General features: G+C 34.3%; 2 protein-coding genes across 2 annotated transcripts; both read left to right on the top strand.

Annotated features, from left to right (window-relative positions):
• Positions 1-9,242: 9,242 nt before the first annotated feature.
• Positions 9,243-11,836, top strand: LOC114758580 (protein STRICTOSIDINE SYNTHASE-LIKE 10-like). Its single transcript, XM_028947637.1, has 3 exons — positions 9,243-9,508; positions 10,905-11,181; positions 11,306-11,836. Exons 1-3 carry the CDS (start codon positions 9,243-9,245, stop codon positions 11,834-11,836), a joined length of 1,074 nt encoding a protein of 357 aa, XP_028803470.1.
• Positions 11,837-15,948: 4,112 nt separating this feature from the next.
• Positions 15,949-20,617, top strand: LOC114758578 (protein STRICTOSIDINE SYNTHASE-LIKE 10-like). The gene is made up of 3 exons (XM_028947636.1): positions 15,949-16,283; positions 19,270-19,523; positions 20,235-20,617. The coding sequence occupies exons 1-3, from the start codon at positions 15,949-15,951 to the stop codon at positions 20,516-20,518; spliced, it is 873 nt and encodes a 290-aa protein (XP_028803469.1). The 3' UTR covers positions 20,519-20,617.
• The last annotated feature ends 554 nt before the right edge of the window (positions 20,618-21,171 follow it).

The following is a 21,171-nucleotide window of genomic DNA, read 5'->3' as shown; positions in this document are numbered from 1 at the left end:
AAATTGCAATTGGAGAGTGAGGGCTTCCAAGAAAGAAAGCAGAAACTTTTGGAAGATCACGAAATATGGGGCCCTCACACATGCTTGAGTACATCACTAACTCTAGACCATCCAAAATTAGATGCTGATGTTATATCATCTTATATTGTGGCAATGGTAACTGATAAGCCAGATGTGAAAGTGTCACAAATTATTAAAAGGATGCAATCCATATTTGGTTACACTATATCATATAGAAAAGCATAGAAAGCAAAACAGTTAGCAATTGCGATTGCTTTTGGGAATTGGGAGATCTCATATTCCTTACTCCCAATGTGGTTAGTTACAGTTCAACATTTCATGCCTGGATCATGCATACATTTTTCAAATAAACAATGTCCTGAAGTTAGTACAAATGATCAACCAATTGAAATGTTTCATCATGTTTTTTGGGCATTCAAGCCATGCATAGATACATTCCTCACCTTAAGCTATTGTACAAGTTGATGGAACATTCTTATATGGAAAATACAATGGCACGTTGCTTATGGCAGTATCACAAGATGGTAACCGAAATGTTGTACCACTTGCATTTGCTATAGTTGAAGGGGAGACAAGATCTGCTTGGGCATGGTTTTTATACATTGTGCGCTAATGTGTCGTAAAAGAAAGAACGGGAATTTGTTTAATTTCAGATAGGCATCATTCAATTTTGGCCGCTGTTGCTAATCCCCAACTAAGATGGCAACCACCACATGCATATTATGTTTTTTGTTTTCAGCACGTGGCTTCAAATCACCCTGATCATGTATTAAGGCAATTCGGTCATCAGCAACCAATTCCTGCCATGCCTATTCATTTGCGAAATTACCACATAATGCAATTACGAGGCAGAACAACTACAAATTGGATTGACAAATACTTAGACTTTATTCAAGCATGGGATGGATGGCCACATGCAGTTATTAATGCTCCTATGGCACTGGATGAACTTGATCGAACATCTCAATATATGCAATGGTATTGGAGACATACGAGGCGATGGATCCAATGTATTAGTGGTGATACAGGTTGCACGATATGTTTTTCTTCTTCTTTTCACCAACATCATTTTTTTTCTCATACTAAAAGTGTTATAACCCGATATCTTATTATTTATTTCAGTCTGACATAGCGGATGAGTTATATAGGCTATCCATAAATTCTCATTCAACATGCCCTAATTGCATTGATTATCGAGATAGGGTTGCTCAAGACCAATGCAACATTTTGCTTGCTCTTAGAGAACAACGTTTTAATATGAATCCCCAACCTGCTCCACCAACAATTGAGTTGTCTCGCCCACAAATTTCTCGAAATAGACCGAGCAAGCGACGTGGGGGTTACTTGTCAACACAATCTATAATTGAAGATGAAAACATCAGGGAACAGGAGCCTCCAATTTTTAGTCAAGTTGATCACATGTCAGCCTCACCATCATCCCCTTTTATCTCTCTCAGTCATACACAATTTGAGCCTCATTACATGACACCCTCATCACCATCCCCTTTTGACTTAGGCAATCCTTCTCAATTTCAATCGTTCATGACCTTATTAGATAATCCATCAGTATTTTCTACTGAATATAATGCTTCTACTTTTGAGCATGGTGGACCATCAAATGAAGCATTTATCACCCCTCGATAGTCCATACATTTCAATGAGTCGCCTTGGTTTGATTTGAACACGCCAACTACACAAACAAATGAGACACTTCAATCTCAAGAAGCCAACATGCAGCAACAACAACAGCCACAACGTATGCGAAGGAGAACAAGATGTGGTACCGGAAGTCACCTTTTGTAAGTAGGGGTGGGAACAGGCCAGGCCAGGCCAGGCTATCGTCTTAACAGGCTCGGCCTGATTTGTAACAAATAGGCCTGAGCCTGGCCTGTAGCCTGTTAAAGGCTTTTTTTTTTGCTTGAGCCTGGCCTATATAAGAGCCTGGCCTGGCCTGAAGCCTGTTAACAGGCCTGTATCTTTTAAAAATCTATAAACAGGCTAACAGGCCTATTGAAACACAGGCTTAAGCCTTTAAACAGGCCGAGAACAGGCCTTTTTACAGGCCGAGAACATGCCTTAACAGAATACAGGCCTATGTCTTTAAATAGGCCGAAACAGGCCACTTGTGATCTGAAACATAATTGCCAAACAAGAAAAAAAGAGAGAGAACATACAACTAAATAAACTCAAATAAAATTACAATCCACAACTAAGTACTTAAAATACAAGTTGAAATAATGTTATTAATCAACATTCAACAAGAACATACCAAATACAACAACATTACAAACAAGTTCAAGAATAGCCACCAGTAGCAAATCATCAAATTTTCAATATAATTTCTTCATCTTGTTCGAGCACCTTCAAAGAAAACAAATCAAATGTATAATATTAGATCATATCACAATTTAAGAAGAAAAGAATAAGAAACGAGCATGCCATTTTCCAGTTTAGCACAGAATCAATTCAGCATGCCATTTTCCAGTTTAGCACAAAATCAACAGACGGCATTTATTTTATGATAAGGACTGAGGAGTGGGGACTGGGGACTTACCAGAAGAAGGACTCGACGTTGCGACTTGCGAGCACTGGAGACAGGGCCGCGACCACTGGAGATCGGAGCAGACGTCACGACTCACGAGCACTAGAGTAGGAGTCGATGTCGCGAGAACTGGAGACTGACGAGGAGGAGGAGCCGACGTCGGGAGCACCGGAGGACTGAATGAAGGCCGATCGTGGAGACTTGAGAGTGAGCGGTGGTGCCGGCGAGCTCTGGAAACGGAATCTGAGATAGTCTTCGAATGAGATTTCGAGAACTAAGAAGAGCGGAGTGTGGTCTATAGGACTCGGATTCGGTGACCAGAGTCTGGAGACTGGAGTTGGCGTGATGGCGTCTCGGCGAGTTGCGAACTTGCGAATTGCGATGAACAGAGGCGAAAATGCTAAACCTAGGGGAAGTTGTGACTTGTGCGTCTATTGGTCTGATACTCTGAGTCTCTGATGGAACTAAGTGTGTGTGGAGCAAATAATTATATATTATTATGCGAAAAAGATGTTAACAACACACGTTGGTCTGGTGGTGGAGTTGCTGCATTCTTCTCATCAGGTCTTAACTTCGAGACCTATCTTTTGCATAATCTACATATAATACTTAAAATACTTAACAGGCTTAGGCCGCCTGACAGGCTTAATAGGCTTCTCATAGAGCCTGAGCCTGACCTGTTAGGTGAAATAGGCTTTAAAAAAAGCCTGAGCCTGTGTTTATTTTCTAACAGGCCTGGCCTGATCAGGCCAAAAGCAGGCCAGGCTATAGGCCTCTGACAGGCCGCCTGGCCTATTCCCACCCCTATTTGTAAGGTAGATTATTATTATTTTTCATTCATGTAAACTTAACTATTATTTGTTATTAATTATTTTTTACAAAATCTATTCATTACTTTTTTATTTTAAATTGATACGTCTTATTAGTTCATCCTAATTTCATAATCATTATTAGTATTATTAATATTATATAATATCCTCTAATTAATAATTATGATTTTTCATTCCAATAATTGTTTACTCATTATAGTAAAATTTGAAATTGTTCCTTAAAAGATGAGTTTTTGATATTGATTTCTGGAAGATGAACTTCCACTGCAAGTATGATGAAAGATATCGAACAAATTATTCTTTTGTGGATGAATTTTGAAAATTTTTCACTTGAAGATGAATTTCGAATATAAACATTTTAGTAAATCTTTTTAAAGTATAGCGTTTTGATAAAATTTTTTTACTGTTTATAGGTCAACAGTAAAAAAGCTTGCATTCTTGAGAAGGATGATTGAGACGTATGGGTAAGGCAGAAAATGGTTTTTTTTTAAATGTGTTATCAGTCTTGGGAAGAATGTATCATTTTGAAAATTTCTTTTTAATTTTAAAAAAATATTCAGATATTCGTACGGAATGGAGGTAGAAGAGAACAAAAGTGGCTTAGGGGCTCTAAAATTCATCTGTCAAAGATGAACTTCTAAAATTCACCTCTACCAGATGAACTTCTAAAATTCATCTCCACCAAATGAATTTGTAAATGTCTTAGTTTATTGAAGAAGTCGATTAGGGCAAGATGAAGTTTATAAATTCATCTCCTGGTGATGAATTTCAAGTGTAGCATTTCGGTAATATCTTCCCACGTTGTAGCATTTTGGTATTTTATTTCACTGTTCATAGCATTTTGGTAAAAATCCCAAAAATATTGATATGACAAAAACCAATAAGTTTAATTGTAATTTTAATCGCGGGAGAATAGGATTTTAAAGTCAAACTTTTAAAGGATATAGAGGTTATATGTAATTGACTCAAAATTTAGGAAGATTTTATGTATTTAGCCTAAAATCTTAGTCAATGATATCAATGTTGTTGAAGCTTGAAACTTCTAAAATAATTAAAGAAGGGAGAAATAATGAAATTGATAGAACCCATCACAAATTCACAATCTTATTATTACTTCTTCAGTACTTCTATCTTTTCCTCAACTTGCGGTAGAGCCAATTGGGCTGTCGCTTTACTTTATTTGAATTATAATAATATTGAAAAGAATAAAACGGAACAAAGTGTTCAAATATCTTTAAAATATTTATAAAAGAGTACCCAACATCTGAAAATCTATTAACTCTTATAAACTTTGAAAGTTTATTTTTAAAGAAAAAATACCTTTGTTATTATCTACTATTAAATTTAATAGTTAAATTATGAGTTTGACTAGTATTTTTAACAGTTAAACTTAATGGCAAATAACCGTTCAGAACATAAATATTATGAAATGAAACTTTTAAGACATATAAGAGCTAAAAAAATTCTAAGTGCTGAGTGTTTATTCATAAATATTTATATTTAAGCACTTTATCTCATTTTGAAACTATCAACTTTTTTTTTTTTTTTAAAAAAAACAACTTGCAATCATAATGACATTATAAGGTAAACCTCCTATTGAATTTTGACTAATTAGAATACTTATTGATCTAGGCCCTGAATTTCTTTTCGTTATACTTGCATACTATCTTTATTTTTAAATATAAGACCTACTTTATAGTATAATTTACATTATAAACCAAATTTTATGTTTAAAATTGAAGATAGTATTTTTTTAAGATAAAAGAAAAACGAATTATAACAAAAGCCTCATCTTTCTCAAGTCAAACATAATATCCAATGAACTATAAATGCATAGATCATCTATTAGACATGTGGAAGCAGCACACAGAATCATTTGACTTCAATCTTCCGCTAATAAATTTTCCGCAGCGAGTTGTTAATTCCTTTAACACAACTTGAGCTTCAATCCTTTATTAACACAGCTCGATTTGTGAATGGATAATACGAGCACACATACATATGAGTCCAAATTTAATACTCTATGGCATCTATTTAACTAATTTAATTATATTAAAAAAGTTAGATAAGGTATTTAATTATAACAAATACTATTACATGTTTTTTTCCCTAAAACATTATAATTATCTTCCTTAATACCTTACCTTTCACTCCTACTTTATTATATTTGAGAGAGTATCAATAGGCTCGATTTACAAAAATTGATAAATATGAGAACTAAATTTTACATTTAAAACCAAAATTAACTCAATAATTAGGTCCTATATTAAGGGTTGGAGGAGTATTTTATAAAAGTATAATGATGATTTTGCACAAGTGAGTTTAAACTTTAAACTGTTAAAATTTAATTTAAACAGTCCATAATTATAGACTATTATTAAAGTATTTATAAGAAAGATTTTTTTTTTCTAAACTTTGATTTGAAAAAAATTCAATTTTTATAGTTTCTTGGCTTAAAGAAATTCAATTAATATAATTTATTAGCTTAATAAATTATAATGCTAAGTTGTTTTAAGGCAAAGTATAAAAATTGAATCGATAATTAAGGTACAATTCAAACATTAAAAGTTGTAATTTACCATAATGTTATCTATACAAGTACTAGATGGGTTTCCTAGCACCAAAAAAAAAAGAAAAGAGAGATTGGTTTTGGGTAGGTGCTTGGGCCTGCATTTAGTATTTGATAGTGTGTCGAATATGTCTATTTCTAATAAGAGAATATCTGTGAGTAGCATAAAAAAAATCTCATTTTTTTAAATTTAAAATCCAGCTTTGTCCAGTTTTATTTCCATGGATTATATATTTATTTGGCCCTACTTATAAGATAAAGATAGTGTGTGTATTAAATAGGATAAAATTAAGAAGTTATTAAATTTTAAATATACTATTTCCAGCTCTTAATATAAAACTAGTTTGATAGTTAATTTAGTCCTAAATATAATATCCTAATCTACCTTGTCTCTCATATTTATCTATTTTTCCCAATTCTAGTAGTTGCACATGATGAAAGTTTTATTAAATGGTAATTCTAACTAATATACATGATTACCAAGGGTATTTTAAGAAAGACTACATCTATTTATTACAAATAATTAACTTAACTAAATTTTTAAATCTAATTAAATTAGTTAACTAACTTTTATATTACGGATTGAAGGTATAATTAATAAGGCTTAAATTTTTTTTTTTAATTTTGATAAAATATATTGGAAGTATATTATTATGAATACGACTAAAGAAATGTAGTTTTTCAAAACAGTTGGGAAAGCTAAATAAATAAATACCATGGGGAAGGATGGCTTGGTAAGTTGCATTGGACTCGTTCTAACAAGTCACACAATATCATTCATTGGACTCGTTTTAAATAAATATATATATTTATATGCAGCCTTGAAAGCCTCGCCTTTGCCTATAATGGGGAGAGGGCCATATGCTGGTTTGCTAAATGACAGAGTTCTCGAATGGAAACAAACTCTTAATGGATGGGTCCTGTTTTTGGCTGTTTGTTGTCACCTCACCAAACAGGCAGCTTGTCTAAATTTCCACCTAATTGCAAGTTGCAAGGACCTACGTATATTAATGTTTTTGACCAAGTACGTATATTAATGTGGGAAAATAAATTTCTTAAACATTAATTCAAAGCTACAAAATATCAAATCGGTGACTCCACTATTTTGAAATGTGGAGAAAAAAATGTCATTGTTCCTCGATTTTTTAATGACATCTTGCCAATGGTTGGCGCGGTTGGAGCTCTAGCCTTGGTGACCCTCAGTTGATAGTTGACAATTGATTACCAGAGCTCTAACGATCCTACTGCTGGCTAGTGAAACCATGATTTCTTGAAGTAAAATTAGCTCATGAAGTGTAGTAAATAGTACTAATTCCAGTTCTAAGATTTCATTTGAGGTCTTATAATTAGGGTCCGAGATAATAAGATCAATTTGATCTAACCCAAAACCATCCAATGGGGTGTATGGCTAACTCCAGAAGTGCTTTTCAGAAGCATTTTTTTGCAAAGCGAAATAAATTTCTTCACATATTTATTTCGTATATTATAAAAACACTTCTGAAATTATAGATTAGTGTTTTAGATTAGTGTATTTGACCAACTTGTCCAGTCCAACTCGGTGTGCTCCCATATGCAACACACCCTCTCTTCTGGTCACTATCAACCTTTCACTTCTCTCCCGAACAATGTTTCATGGGCGACGCCCTTTGTCCTCTCAAATCTCAATGCATGTCACGTCGTTATCTCCCTTTCACTTCTCCCTCCGTGACGGTTCTTCCCAGTTCCCACTGTGTCTGCTGAATCAATCCACTAACTGAGTAGACGAGGTCCAATCTAGCCTTGGCAGCCAAACTAAATTGGATCGGTTCTCAAACTAAAAAAGTCTAGCTGGATAATTTTTTAATTGTCAGATCAGACTTAGACTGATGTTTAATTTTGGTCCACTCTGATCGTCGTGTAATCCTAGCAAAAATAGCTAATGAAGAGTAGTAAATAGTTAATAAAGTGTTGTAATTACCCTAAAATATCTAATTTTGAAATTTGAAAAAAATGTGTTGTTATTTGATAATTAAATATTATAAATAGTTAATGAAGACAACATTTGATTCGTTATTTACAACACTTAACTTGATTAGTAAATAATAACATTCATAGTTGGATGTTTTAGGATATTTACAACATTTTATTTGGTAAGTATTACACTTCATTATCTAACTTTGCCTTAAAAAATCATAACCACCAGCATCGAAGCTTCAACGGCCATCTACTGGTAGGGTCATTAGAGCTCCAGTGACCAATTGATAGTGGGGAGGAGGGTCATGGGCACAGGAGCTCCAACAAATTGCCACTGGCAAGAGGGATGAGGTGGCATTTAGAAAAAGTGAGGGTATTTTTCAAAAGTGAAAGGCCAATATCATAAAAATACAAACATTTGAAAATTTCATTTTGTTACAATGGACTCATATGAGATTATTAAAATTCAAATAATTATTTTTCATTTCTACATTTTCAAGTTATTTTTTAGAATTTTTCCTATTAATTTTGAGATAATCATTTAAATCTTTTAAATTATTCAAATCTGAATTGAATGATCCATATATATTTTTTATTTTTGAGCTAAAATCATTGGTTAAAGGTAAGTTTTTCTCGGTAAAAAATTAAAAGTTTTGTATATTTTGAATTCAAAAGTAATCTCGGATGAAACAAAGTTTTCTTCGAGAGTCTTTTCTCAGGTCTTAGTTTCTCAACTCCGGCCAATGGTACGGCCGACTGGACTGTCCAGTGCTGCTCAAGTTTTAGATCATTGGCTAATTTTTTTTAATAGCATATATATATATCAAATCAAATTTACAAAAAGTAAAATAAAATTTAAATAATCTATTTTTTTATCTATATGGAAGTACAGAAAATAAATGTATGCTATTAATTTGAACAAGGCTGCTTGGCAAACATAAGGAATAACATTTAATTTGGAATGAACCTTGTAATAAAGGTTCCTCCTAGGGTTGGTAAAAAAAAAAGGTTAGCTTTTGGTTTTTTTTTTTGGGGGGGGGTGTGTTTTGCATTTCCTTATTTATTGACATTGTTTATACTTATATCCATTGAGTCACTGGCCAAGTAAACGGAAGGAAACGGAACTTGAGGACTGAGCTTAAAACCTTAAACCGAGAGACCATCGCTGAGGACTCTAACGGAACGGAGACAGAAACGTTAAGAACAAGTGGGACATTATTAACATCTAACGGCCACATCCTGTGATCGGGGCACGTATATTTATTTCCTTCACTCAAGTCGCACTTATAAATGACGCTGCAAAATTATAAATGTTTCATCCCCAAAGATGTCTCTGGCTCTTGTCTCCATGAAGCCTTCTTCTTCTTCTGTGATCTTCGCGTTAGTTTATCTTTTACTCTCATCATCCCTTGCTGCTGCTAATAACTTGGCTCCCAATGAACTGATCAGACTCCCAAAAGTCGTGGGCCCTGAAAGCTTGGCCTTCGACTGCAACGGCGACGGCCCTTACGTTGGTGTCTCCGACGGCCGGATTCTCAAATGGAGTCAAACTCTCAAACAATGGCTCGAGTTTGCTCTCACCTCACCACACAGGCATGTAACCCCACCTTGTCTTTGGTTTTTTTGTGTTTCTCTTTTTTGTAAAAAAAAGAAGTTAGAAGAGTAGACATGAGGGGATTATGAAAAAGTTAACTATGATTAAGGCCCAACCAAAAAGTTAGGGCCAAGGATGTTTAAGTCCAAATTTTTAATTTTGAATGAAGACATTCTTATTTCTACCGTCACTACTAATATTTAAATCAGCTGCTAGAATTTATATTCGATTACCAGTCACCGTGTATCATTTTTATCATTTATTTTAGAAAAATCAATTTTTAATTCCTTACAAGTTTGATTAGGTTGTAACTCAATTAGTGTAACTTAGTTCCTATAGTCTTGGCTCAGTTATAACTTAGTTTTTTAACTCTAACTCAGTGTAACTTTCTCCTCATAGTTTTAACTATTTAAAAGTTTAGTCCATATATTTTTTATAACATAAAAGTATATATTTCATGAAACTTAGAGACTAAAGTTTTGAATAGTTAAAATTACAAAAATTAATTTGCAGTGAGCCAAACTTTAGTGATTGCATTATAACGAATCAAAACATTAGGGATTGAGTAGGATCAAATTAAATTTTTATTTTCTTTGCAGTATAGGAGCAAAACCTTTTATTTATGAGGTTAAATCTTTATTACCCATTTTAAGTCTCTTTCAATGGGAATAACTCACTATCATATCGGAACCATCAAAATCTAATATGCAATATTCATATCTCATTTTTGTATTTTTATTTTTTAAAATAATGATATAAAATCTAAAATAAAGATAATCTTTTAACTATTATTTTTCAAAAAAAAAGTTTCAAAATTTTTTTAAAAAGAAAATTAATAAAAAAGTTTAAATTTTGATAATCCGCATTAAATCTAGACGGTTCAAATATGACGTGTTTACATTCTGAGTCTGTTTCAATGGGAATGGAAAGTTACCATATCCGAAATAGGAATGAAAAGTTATCATATCCAAACCATCAAAATTTGATATGAACAATGCATATCTCGTTTTTTATTTTTATTTTTTAAAATAATTATTTTAATGAGTATAAAATTTAAAATAATGATAATCTCTTAACTATCATTTTTTTAAAAAATTTTCAAAAATAATTAATTATAAATGTTAAATCTGAATTGCCTACATTAAATCTAGATAGTTTAGATCTGATGAGTTTTAAGTGCTCATCACCTTGATAAGCACTTATACCAGGTCCATTTCAATGCGGAAAGTTGTTTAGTATGTCTTGAATGCCTAATTTTTCTTCTCCATCCACATTAAAAGCCTAAACTAGATTATCTTTGAACTAATGTTTTCTAAAACTAGTTGATTTTCAATCTCTAAATACCTCAAGCAATCTATACACATATACATATCATATCTTGATGTTTTACTACAGGGACAGGAAATTTTGTGATGGAACATCAGATCCAAAGAAAGAACCTACATGTGGGAGGCCACTGGGACTCAAATTTCACAAGAAAACATGTAATCTTTACATAGCAGATGCATACTTTGGCCTCTTAATGGTGGGACCAAGTGGTGGTGTAGCTCAACAACTAGCCACTTCTGCTAATGATGGCTCTCCTTTCCAGTTCCTCAATGCCTTAGACATTGATGAAAAATCTGGTGTTGTTTATTTCTCGGATAGCAGTACAGTATTCCAAAGAAGGTGTGTTAGGGTTTATATATACATATATACATGCTACTTTTGCTGCGTAATTATTTATTTCTTTACTTCCATAGCTTCAAATTTAAGTAAATAAACTCTAAAGCTTTCTCCTTGTGCATGAAAGGGAGTTCCAATTGGTAGTCCTTACAGGAGATAGGACAGGAAGATTGCTTAAGTATGACCCAAGTAGTAAGAAAGCACAAGTCTTGGTCCAGGGCTTTGCATTTCCAAATGGTGTGGCTCTAAGCAAGGATGGATCATTCCTTCTGTTAGCAGAATCAACTTTTAACATCATTCACAAGGTGTGGCTAAAAGGTTCTAAAGCCTACACTTCAGAACTTTTTGCAACACTTAAAAGGTCCCCAGATAATATCAAGACCAATAACAATGGAGATTTCTGGGTGGCACTGAACAGTTATAGGGCAGTGCTTGGAAATGCAGATCATAATGCAATTATGCAGAAAGAGACTTTAATGCCGTGGTGGAAAAAAGAAGACCCTGTTGCAGTAAGACTTGATGAAAATGGAGAGGCTTTGGAGGTTCTGGATGGTGGTGGAGGCCAAGAGCTTAACTCTGTAAGTGAAGTGGAAGAACATGATGGGAAGTTGTGGATAGGGTCTTCTGTGAAAGATTATGTTGCCATAGTAAATAATGCCTAGCTTTTCCATATATTGTTCTCTTTATAATGTTTTTATCTTTGATACAATATAGTTGTATCTTTGTTATATCAAACTTGTTGCATTTCATTCAAACTTGCTATGTATTGAATATCTTTAGTTGAATGAAATGATTACTTATATTCCCGTTATGCTTTATTATTGTTCTCTTGTTCTTTAATTTCTTATCTGTATGCCGAGATTAAGAGGAAGCAAACTTTAATTTTATGAGCTTACGAACTTCATCTAAGGTTTTGTCATTATAAAAAAGAAAAGAATATTGAATAACCTTTTTTAATGATGACAAAACTAGTAAAAGATTTGCATATTATATGACAAAATTATCAAGTTGAAGGGATACAAGAGAAGAGAAGACTAAGAAACTTCAGATTTTTTTTTTCACTTTTTTTTTAAAAATTTTTTAGTCTTTGTATCTCATGCAAAAGAGTCTTGGAGAGCTTTGTTTTCACATGAAAATTAGCTTCTCATCAATATAATGGTTAAAGGAGGTTAACAACACTTTGATTTTACAAAATTTAGAAGGCAATCAAAAATGTTTTTCACATTAAATCCCTATTTAATGTGTTAACCTTGCTATCTGATGCCTTAATTACTTTGTTGATGAAAGCATATTTTTATTCTTAATTTTCGAATTAGCTTGCTAATTCTTTCACTTAATGTGTTATCATGCTTCAAAATTGATTTTCACTCTATGGAAAAATCCTAACAATTTTTAACGCCTTAACTTTTTTTTTTTTGGTAGCTTGTCTCTATTTTGAGCTTGAACATGTTAATTAAAGTCTTCTACGTACGTGGTGCATCATGCATTGGGCTACGTATCATATATATGCTCCTATTTTCAATAATTTTCTTGAATTTTTAATGAGCATTGGTCTATCAAATTTTAGTTAATAATATCCATCTTGTTGATACTTCTATCATAATTAAGCATCAAAATCTTGTCATTACTTCTTTAGTACGTCCTTTTTTTTTTTCAAACGATATAATAACGGTACGAAAAATTTTCCTCTACTTGCTGTGAAGCCAATTGGGTCTGCTGATCCTTATGGTCGCTTTACTTTATTTGATTTGCAATACCGCAGCGACAACAAATGCTTATTTCATTAATTGGGATCGGTTATGTAAATAGGATATTATTATACTTTATCAATAACCAAATATTTATATAATTATTAACTAAAAAGATTTCACTTAATATTTTCATTGACTGTTTTTTTTGGTCTTCTTATACTTCTTTTTAAAGAATTCTATACTGTTTGATATACCTTTTTCACTAATACATTCAATGGCCTTCTTTAAATGTGTCCAAACCACTTCAAATAATTTTCTTACCATTTTTTAATAAATGCCATGCCCACTCTTTCATGAATATATCCATACTTGTTATGAATCTTATTTTTTTTATGTGACCACGTGTTTATTTCAACATCTTTTTACCCCCACTATATGCCCATATTCTCCTTTTAAAACCTGACATTTACTACCACATATAGTGCAATAAAATTTTCCTTCCACCTTATTAGGTACTCTTCCAATGCTAAATATAAGACTCTTTTTATAGTGTAAATTACACTATAAAAAGGGTCTTATATTTAGAATTGGAGGAGTATTTTTTTTTGTCACAAATAGCTCCAATAGCATTTCTCTATGTAAACCACCCAACTTAAATTTAATGATTGACATCTCTATTAATTTCATTATCTTTTTGTATAATTGACCTAAAAATTATGAATCTTTACAATTGTGAAATGATTTGATCTCCTGTCATAACCTCCAAATCACTTCTAACTATTTCATGAATTACAATAGTACTAAAAAAGTGAAACAGTTAAGCCTCAGGCTTTTCAAAATGAAAAATTGAAAATATATTGAAATTTTGAAACTACCAACTACGTAGAAAAGCAGCTTGCAACCATAACGACGCTATCACGAATTGATAATTTACAATCTTTAATTGACACAACTAAGTACACTATGTCAACCTATCTAATGTCGGCGTGAATAAATAATGTTAAAAGGTTATAAAGATTCAATACTGTCCAATTTTAAATTATAATAAATGGACTGAAAATTAGATAAAAGATGTAAAAGTCATCTAATCTCACTTTGTTTTGGGGACAAACAATCCAATATTTAAAACTATATTGAGTTCCGACAAATTTGAACTCTAATCAACCTAGGCCCTAAATTTCTTTTTGTTAAACTTACTTTTTTTTTTTTTTGAGATACAAGGAAAATTGGACGAATTAAAACAAAAACCTCAAGTCAAACATAATATTTAATAAAATCTACTACCCTCTACAGATACATGGATCATCTATTTGACACGTGGAAGCAGCAAACAGGATCATTTGACTTCAATCTTTCGCTAATAAATTTTTCACAGCGAAAAGTCAATTCCTTTGACACAACTTGAACTTCAATCCTTTATTATTTATACATTTTTTATGTAAAATTATCATGATACTCCCTCCACTTAAAATATAAGATAAACTTTACCTATTTATATTTATCAAGAAATTAGTCAAAATCAATTTAAAACAATAAATATGTAAAATATGTAAAACAATAAATGAATTAAAGAAGAAAGAGAATACAAAACTCATTAAATGTTCAGATAAAAATAAATGTTATCTTATAAAAAATGTGAAGCCCCTATAATAAAATTCATCTTATATTTTGAACTGCATGGATTAATTTTCAAAATATTAAATGTACACCATTAAAATTTTGATCTGACAAGAAAAAGGAAGGGGAAGGAGCACTCATTCCACGGTACATATGCGTGTGTATGCTTTATTTCTCGATGATCTCTCCATCACTATAACCCATGAAGCCTTCTTCTTCTTCCCCAATTTTCTGTTTTCTTCTGTTACTCTCATTTGCAGCAACCTTCGCCTTCGCCTTCGCTCTGGTGAAGTGATTTTCAAGGCTGGCATGAAAAACTCCATTGAACTCAGACTCCCGAACGCTTCAGGCCCTGAAAGCTTCGCCTTTGACTGTATTGGCGAGGGGCCATATACTGGTATATCAAATGGTATAGGATCCTCAAATGGCAAGGAACTTAAAGTGAACTTCCCTTAATTGTCGCTTTGGGGTTACTTCAAAAATTAACCGAATTAATGCAATATAATGCAAAACTCGGGTCGTTTCACTTTGAGGAGCCGAAAACGAAATTAAGCCCTAGTAAATAAATGCAAATAACCTAAACTATAAACAGGCTTTTGATTTTGAAGAATTGCTAACTAAACACCTTGAATTAAATTGAAATTAAAATATTTTTTATATATATAAAAATGATTAAAATGAATGAAGATTAAAGAAACAAAAATGAAACACACAAATAACAATGATAACAATTAATCCTCCAATTCAACAACGCAGGCAATCCTCACTCCAAAAGATACAGGAGTTAAAATAATGAATTTAGAATTATAATTAAGCTTTTAATCCAACAACCGAGCCACCTCGAATTGCCACAAAATATTTTCCTAAAATCTCAACTTACTAACTGCAACTAGAATAATAAAAAGGGATTAAGGATGCTAAAAACCAATGCCTAATGAGAACTCTTAAATCTAAAACAACAGAATTAAAGCTAGCAAGAGACAATATGATCCAAGAGTCTAAGCCACCTCAGAAAATCACAATATATTAACTCCAAAATCAATACAAATGTCATAACCACAACATTATAATTGAAATCAAAGCTATAAACAGCCCAATGTCAAATGCTAAGCAATAATTCAGTCACAATAATCTCCAAATATAATCAGATTAAGCAATACAATTATCCCAACAATCAGAAAACTATCCTAAGACCTAGGAATTGTTAAACAATTATTGAGTAAGAAATTAAAGCAACTAAAACTCCCCTTTGATGATCTAAGCTCCTGCCATTGTTGTTGAATTAGAGAATTAGAGGATCTTGGCCACGGTTTGCCATGAGAAATGCCATATTCAGAATTTTGCTACAGGATCCCATGGGAAGAAGGACGGAACGCGAGCTGGGCGGCAAGGAGAAGATGATCGCCGTCGCTGGTCTCCTCTGATTCAGTGAAGAAGACGTTGATGCAGTAGTGAAGAAGGAGAAGATGACGTCGTTGACCTCTGCCTCTCTCCCTCTCTTCCGCTCGTCCACGCTGGTCCTTGTGTTGCTATGTTTGTCTCCGTCGGCTACTCTGTTTTTCCAGCCGCCCAGCTCGTTCCGCATCTCTCCTTCAGTGCCGTCCAGTGTGTGTGTCTCCGTCGAGCGCCCCCTGCCACCAGGAAGGTTCAACGGAGAAGATGATGAATGGTCCTTCGTGTTGCGCCGTCGGCTCTCTGGACCTCAGCGCCGGTCCCCTGTCTTTTTTTCCCCAGCCGCCTCCAGCTCGTTCGCATGTCCAGCTGCTCTGTTCTCCCCGCCCAGCTTCCTGCCACCAGGAAGGTTCGACCGAGAATGTAAAAACCCTTAACCTTAAAAACCTTATAACTCATCAAAAATCACTACTATGGTAGAAAAGAAAAATCTGTTAAATGAACTACCATAGTAGGAAGAAATTTGCATAATTTTGAATTCACATTTAAACCGTTGCATGCAACTGAAAATCATTCATTTACATCTACTGGGCCTCCGAGCCTCCGGCCCGGGTAACAACAAACATCACATCAGCCCATCTAAAAGATTCCCAACAAAATAATCCAGAGTTTCATAAGACACCAATAATGGCCTCCGGCCAACCAAAATAAGGAGATACATTCTCTCCAGTTTACAACAAGGCCGGGTAATCAAATATTTCAAAAGCAGTCCTAAATGTGGCAATATATACTAGTCATACATATACAAATGCTAGAGGCCTAAAGCTAACCAAGCTCAAGCCTCTGCATCTCTTCCCGATGGCCCACGCCCGGAACCTTCACCTGAAAACATTGTAAACCACGGGGTGAGACAAAGTCCCAGTAACCAACCTTTCCAATACTAGGTACTACTAAATAGGTGCTCGTGAGGTGTCAAGTGGGGCAGTTCACAAATAGTATAATAACGAGATAGCCACAACAAATTATGCAAGTGCAATGATGCAATCCCAACAACCAAATCCCTCACTTTGGGGGATTTTCAGGAGCCGAAGCCGGCCTATCCCTCACTATGGGGGACGTAAGGAGCCATAAAAGGTCTATCACTCACTTTGGGGGACGTAAGGAGCCAAAAGGCCTATCCCTCACTATGGGGGACGTACTAAGCCAACCATCATGCATTAATGGAGGCCTTACCACGTGGTAGTAACAGACAAAACTCTCACCAATTCCCAATTAATGCATCATGCTCAAATCGTAATCACAGAGTAATAATCATTTCACAATTAACCTCATTCAGTGGCCTATCTTTCACAATTCCAAAATTCATTCATCATTAGTCGAAACCCCACAAGACGGTTTTCCTTTTTATACACAACATACAGTTTGAACATAATTACTACTTAGAGCACAAAACATAAATCTACTCACAAAACCACAGAAGCAAGTAGTAAGGATTGGAAAGTGGTTACCTCTCGCCTGAGCAAGGAATAACAAACCAACGATGTGGCCCCGTGCACCACCAAGACTCACAACCGGTCTACACAAGCACACAAACACACAACCATCATATATTAGCTTTCAAACTAATAATGTGGCCAAAAACAACACTTGGGGACACAAAATTCCTATCTCTCACCAAACTCTACCCAACTCAAAGGGTATAACTATCAAGGCAACTCTTCAAAGTCCTAAAAGTCTATTAAAACATCAAGTCTCCTTCCAAGCATCAATTAGAGTTCAAACCTCAAGGACCCACTATAAGAATTCAACACCCAAACATCCCATTTGAGCAATTAAGGTTCCAACAACAAATCTAAACCGATTAAACATCCAATTTAACCCTCCTTAATATAACCTAATTCACAAAACTCAGAATCAACCTCCACATTGTCATCCTCAATCACAAACCTCCTATTTCCATAAACCCTAACTCCAAAAATTCAAGATTCTTTAAATCCAAGGAAACTACACCGATTAAATACTTAAACTAACCCAATGCAATCAATTAAACCCAAAACAATCGGTCAAAAACCTTAGTTCCATCACAACTTAGAAAATCCTAGGGTTCCACCAAAAATCCTCAGAAATTCCAAGAAAGAAAGAAGATTAGAGGTTAAAATCACTTACTTGAGGTAATGGATCCTTAGAAATGCCCCCTCCAAGCCAAAAGTTCGAAACCCTAGCAGAGCTCCTCTCTCCTCCTTCAGATTTTCTTATTTTCGCACGCTGAACCCTCCCGCGACTATATAGATTCGCGACCTTTCGCCGCGGCGAACCCCAATCTTCGCCGCGGCGAACTAATCCCGAGAGGGATTACTCGCCTGAAAACCCGACTTTGCCATGGCGAAAGCTTCCCGAGAGGAAACTCTCGCTCGCCCAGAAAACATTCGCCGCAGCATACCCCTACCTTCGCCGCGGCAAAACCTTCCCGAAAGGGAAGCCTCGCTCACCTGAACAACTTCGCCGCGGCCAAACCTTCCCGAGAAGACACTCCCCTCTGAAACTCCCGATTTACTTCGCCGCGGCGAACATACCCTGAGAGGGGTACGTTCACCTATTCCTCCAACAAACCTCAAATTCAACCCAAACACCAAGATCAAGATTAAATCACTAATCTATCCTAAAAATCAACCCAAAAGAGGCTATTAAAACCCGATAAGACTTAGGATGTTACAGAGAAGATATGAATGCTCCTTGGACTTGCGCCGTCGGCCCTCTGCTCGCTCCGTCTGGTCTGTGCGTGCCGCCTCCTCTGTTTTTCCCCAACCCCCAGCTCGCCTTCTGTGTTCGTGCCTCCGCCTAGCTTCCGGGTCTTCTCCTGGAGAAGATGAAGAATAGCTGAATATTAGGTTGGGGCAAAACGCAACGTTTTGCCCCCCTAATTATTATTTTTATTATTTTTCTTTTTTTTCCTTTTTTTTTTGAATCTTCCAGGAACCTGCAAGCAAAATTCAAGGATAAGGTAGTATTAATTGTCCTCAAAAATCAATTAGTCACAATTAAACCAAAATATGACAATTTTGCCCCTATAAAATAATAATTCACAATAAAACATATTAAATCAATTAATCAATCAATTAAGGTTAAAAGGGACTAATTAAGTTGACAAAACCCATATAAAAGATATCAAAATATATAAAAATAATTGAGTTTGTCAGAACTCACAAGGGATGGGTTGAGTTTGCTGTCACCTCACCAAACAGGCAATTAAAGCTATTTCACAAAATTTTGATTCAAAAATGATCTGTAATTAATATTGATCATCTATATACATATGGCATGTAGAAGTATAATTTGTTTCTTAGTTTGAAATCTTAGCTTTTTCTACCTAAATCTTTTCAAATGTGTGATTATAGGGATAGGAAACCATGTGATGGATCAACAGATCCCAACAAGAAGCCTCCTTGGGGGAGGCCAATGGGACTCAAATTTGACAGCAAAACTTGTAATCTTTATATAGCAGATGCATACTTTGGACTCCTCATGGTTGGGCCTAGTGGTGGTGTCGCCAAACAACTAGCCATTTCTGCTTATGATGGCGGCGCTCCTTTCAAATTCCTAAATGAGTTGGCTGTTGATAGCCTAACAGGTGTGATTTATTTCACAGAAGGTATTCTTCTCTGTCTTCATGTACGTGTTGAATCTTCATAGCTATTTGATTCTCACATCAGCGAGCCTCACAAGTAAGGTGAGGTTTAAAATTTTAAAGAGATTTCCTTTTTAATATGTTAGATTTTTGGGACAAGTTTCCCTTTTAGGCTCGTACTTATTATGAGACTACATATATGTTTCTTTTAGATTTGGATTTTATCTTAGATGACCTTTACATATGATGTTACGAAAAGGCATATAGTTTATATAAAAGGTATGTGAAGAGTTAACATGGCTTTTATAAGCATATGATATAGTGTGACGGTCTAAATTAAAGGTCACTATATAAAATCTACTTAAATATTACAAAATTATAACTACGTTCACCATTCACAGATAATTAAATAAAGATACTTGACCGAAGTCATCATGTATCTTATTAAATACCAAGAAGTGCATTATCCAAGGTTAATATATTAATGGATTGATGAACAATGGATCGTCTCTTATAAATATGGTCAACGTATATATCTCTGTCTTGCTCAAATGTCTTATTTAAGCATAATGGTTTATATTATAATCATAATCATATACCAAGATCCAAATGCAAAATTTCCTTTCTTCATCAATATATAGGCACAACTGAAAACATAAATTCAGAGAAACTTAATATCATCATTTTAATAACTTCCTCTTTGAGATTGGGGAGCTGAAATGGTATTCCAAAAAGGAGATAAAACACAAAGTTTGCTGAAATATGATCCGAAAACTGAGAAAGTAGAGATCTTGCTGCAAGGCTTGGCATTTGCAAATGGTGTGGCTTTGAACAAGGATGGCTCATTCCGTCTAGTAGCAGAAACAAGTTCAGGAAAGATCAACAAGTTCCGGCTCAAAGGCTCCAAAACTTACCCTTCAGAACTCTTTACACAACTTAAAAGGCCACCAGATAACATCAAGAGAAACAAAAATGGAGATTTCTGGGTCGGTCTGAACAGTAACAAAACATCATCGTAAAATGCTAAAAATAATAACGAAGGCTTAGGAGATGACCCTGTGGGAGTGAGGTTTGATGAGAAGACAAAGACTTTGGTGGCTTTGGATGGAAGAGGAGGTTCAGAGCTCGAGTCTGTGAGCGAAGTGAACGAACATTATGGGAAATTATGGATTGGATCTGTTACCAAACCCTACGTTGTTGTGGTTAATTAAAGTATAACTTAAAATAAATCAGGAATAACGTTTCTGAGCTTGCTTTGAATGTAATAAATGTTCACCATATTGAAATTGTATTTTATAAGACATGTTTTCTAATAATTTCGCATTTTCGATTATTGTAAATGGGTGGTCTCCCGATGTGATGCTTTGAATGAGAATTTAGTCACATGATTGTGCGGTGTCAAACAATATATATATATATATATATATATAATATAATTATTTATTTCTAACTAATATATTAAATATTAGTGCTACTCTTTCATAATTATTCTTAACATTTAATTTGATTTATAGCTTTTTAATACTAAGGAAAAAATGGATGCCAGGTCCCTGATATAGAAGCTAGCTAGTTAGGATATAAAATATAGGTCCACTTTATTTTTTATATTCATATTTTTCCCAAACTAATTCATTGAACTAATAATGTGATATATAATCTAGTGTTATATATG

This window comes from Neltuma alba, unplaced genomic scaffold, assembly GCF_004799145.2.
Source record: "Neltuma alba isolate B1F8T4 unplaced genomic scaffold, ASM479914v2 tig00010738_pilon, whole genome shotgun sequence".
NCBI classification, from domain to species: Eukaryota; Viridiplantae; Streptophyta; class Magnoliopsida; order Fabales; family Fabaceae; genus Neltuma; species Neltuma alba.
Note: the sequence above shows the minus strand (reverse complement) of the source record. Positions and strands in the feature narration are given on the sequence as shown.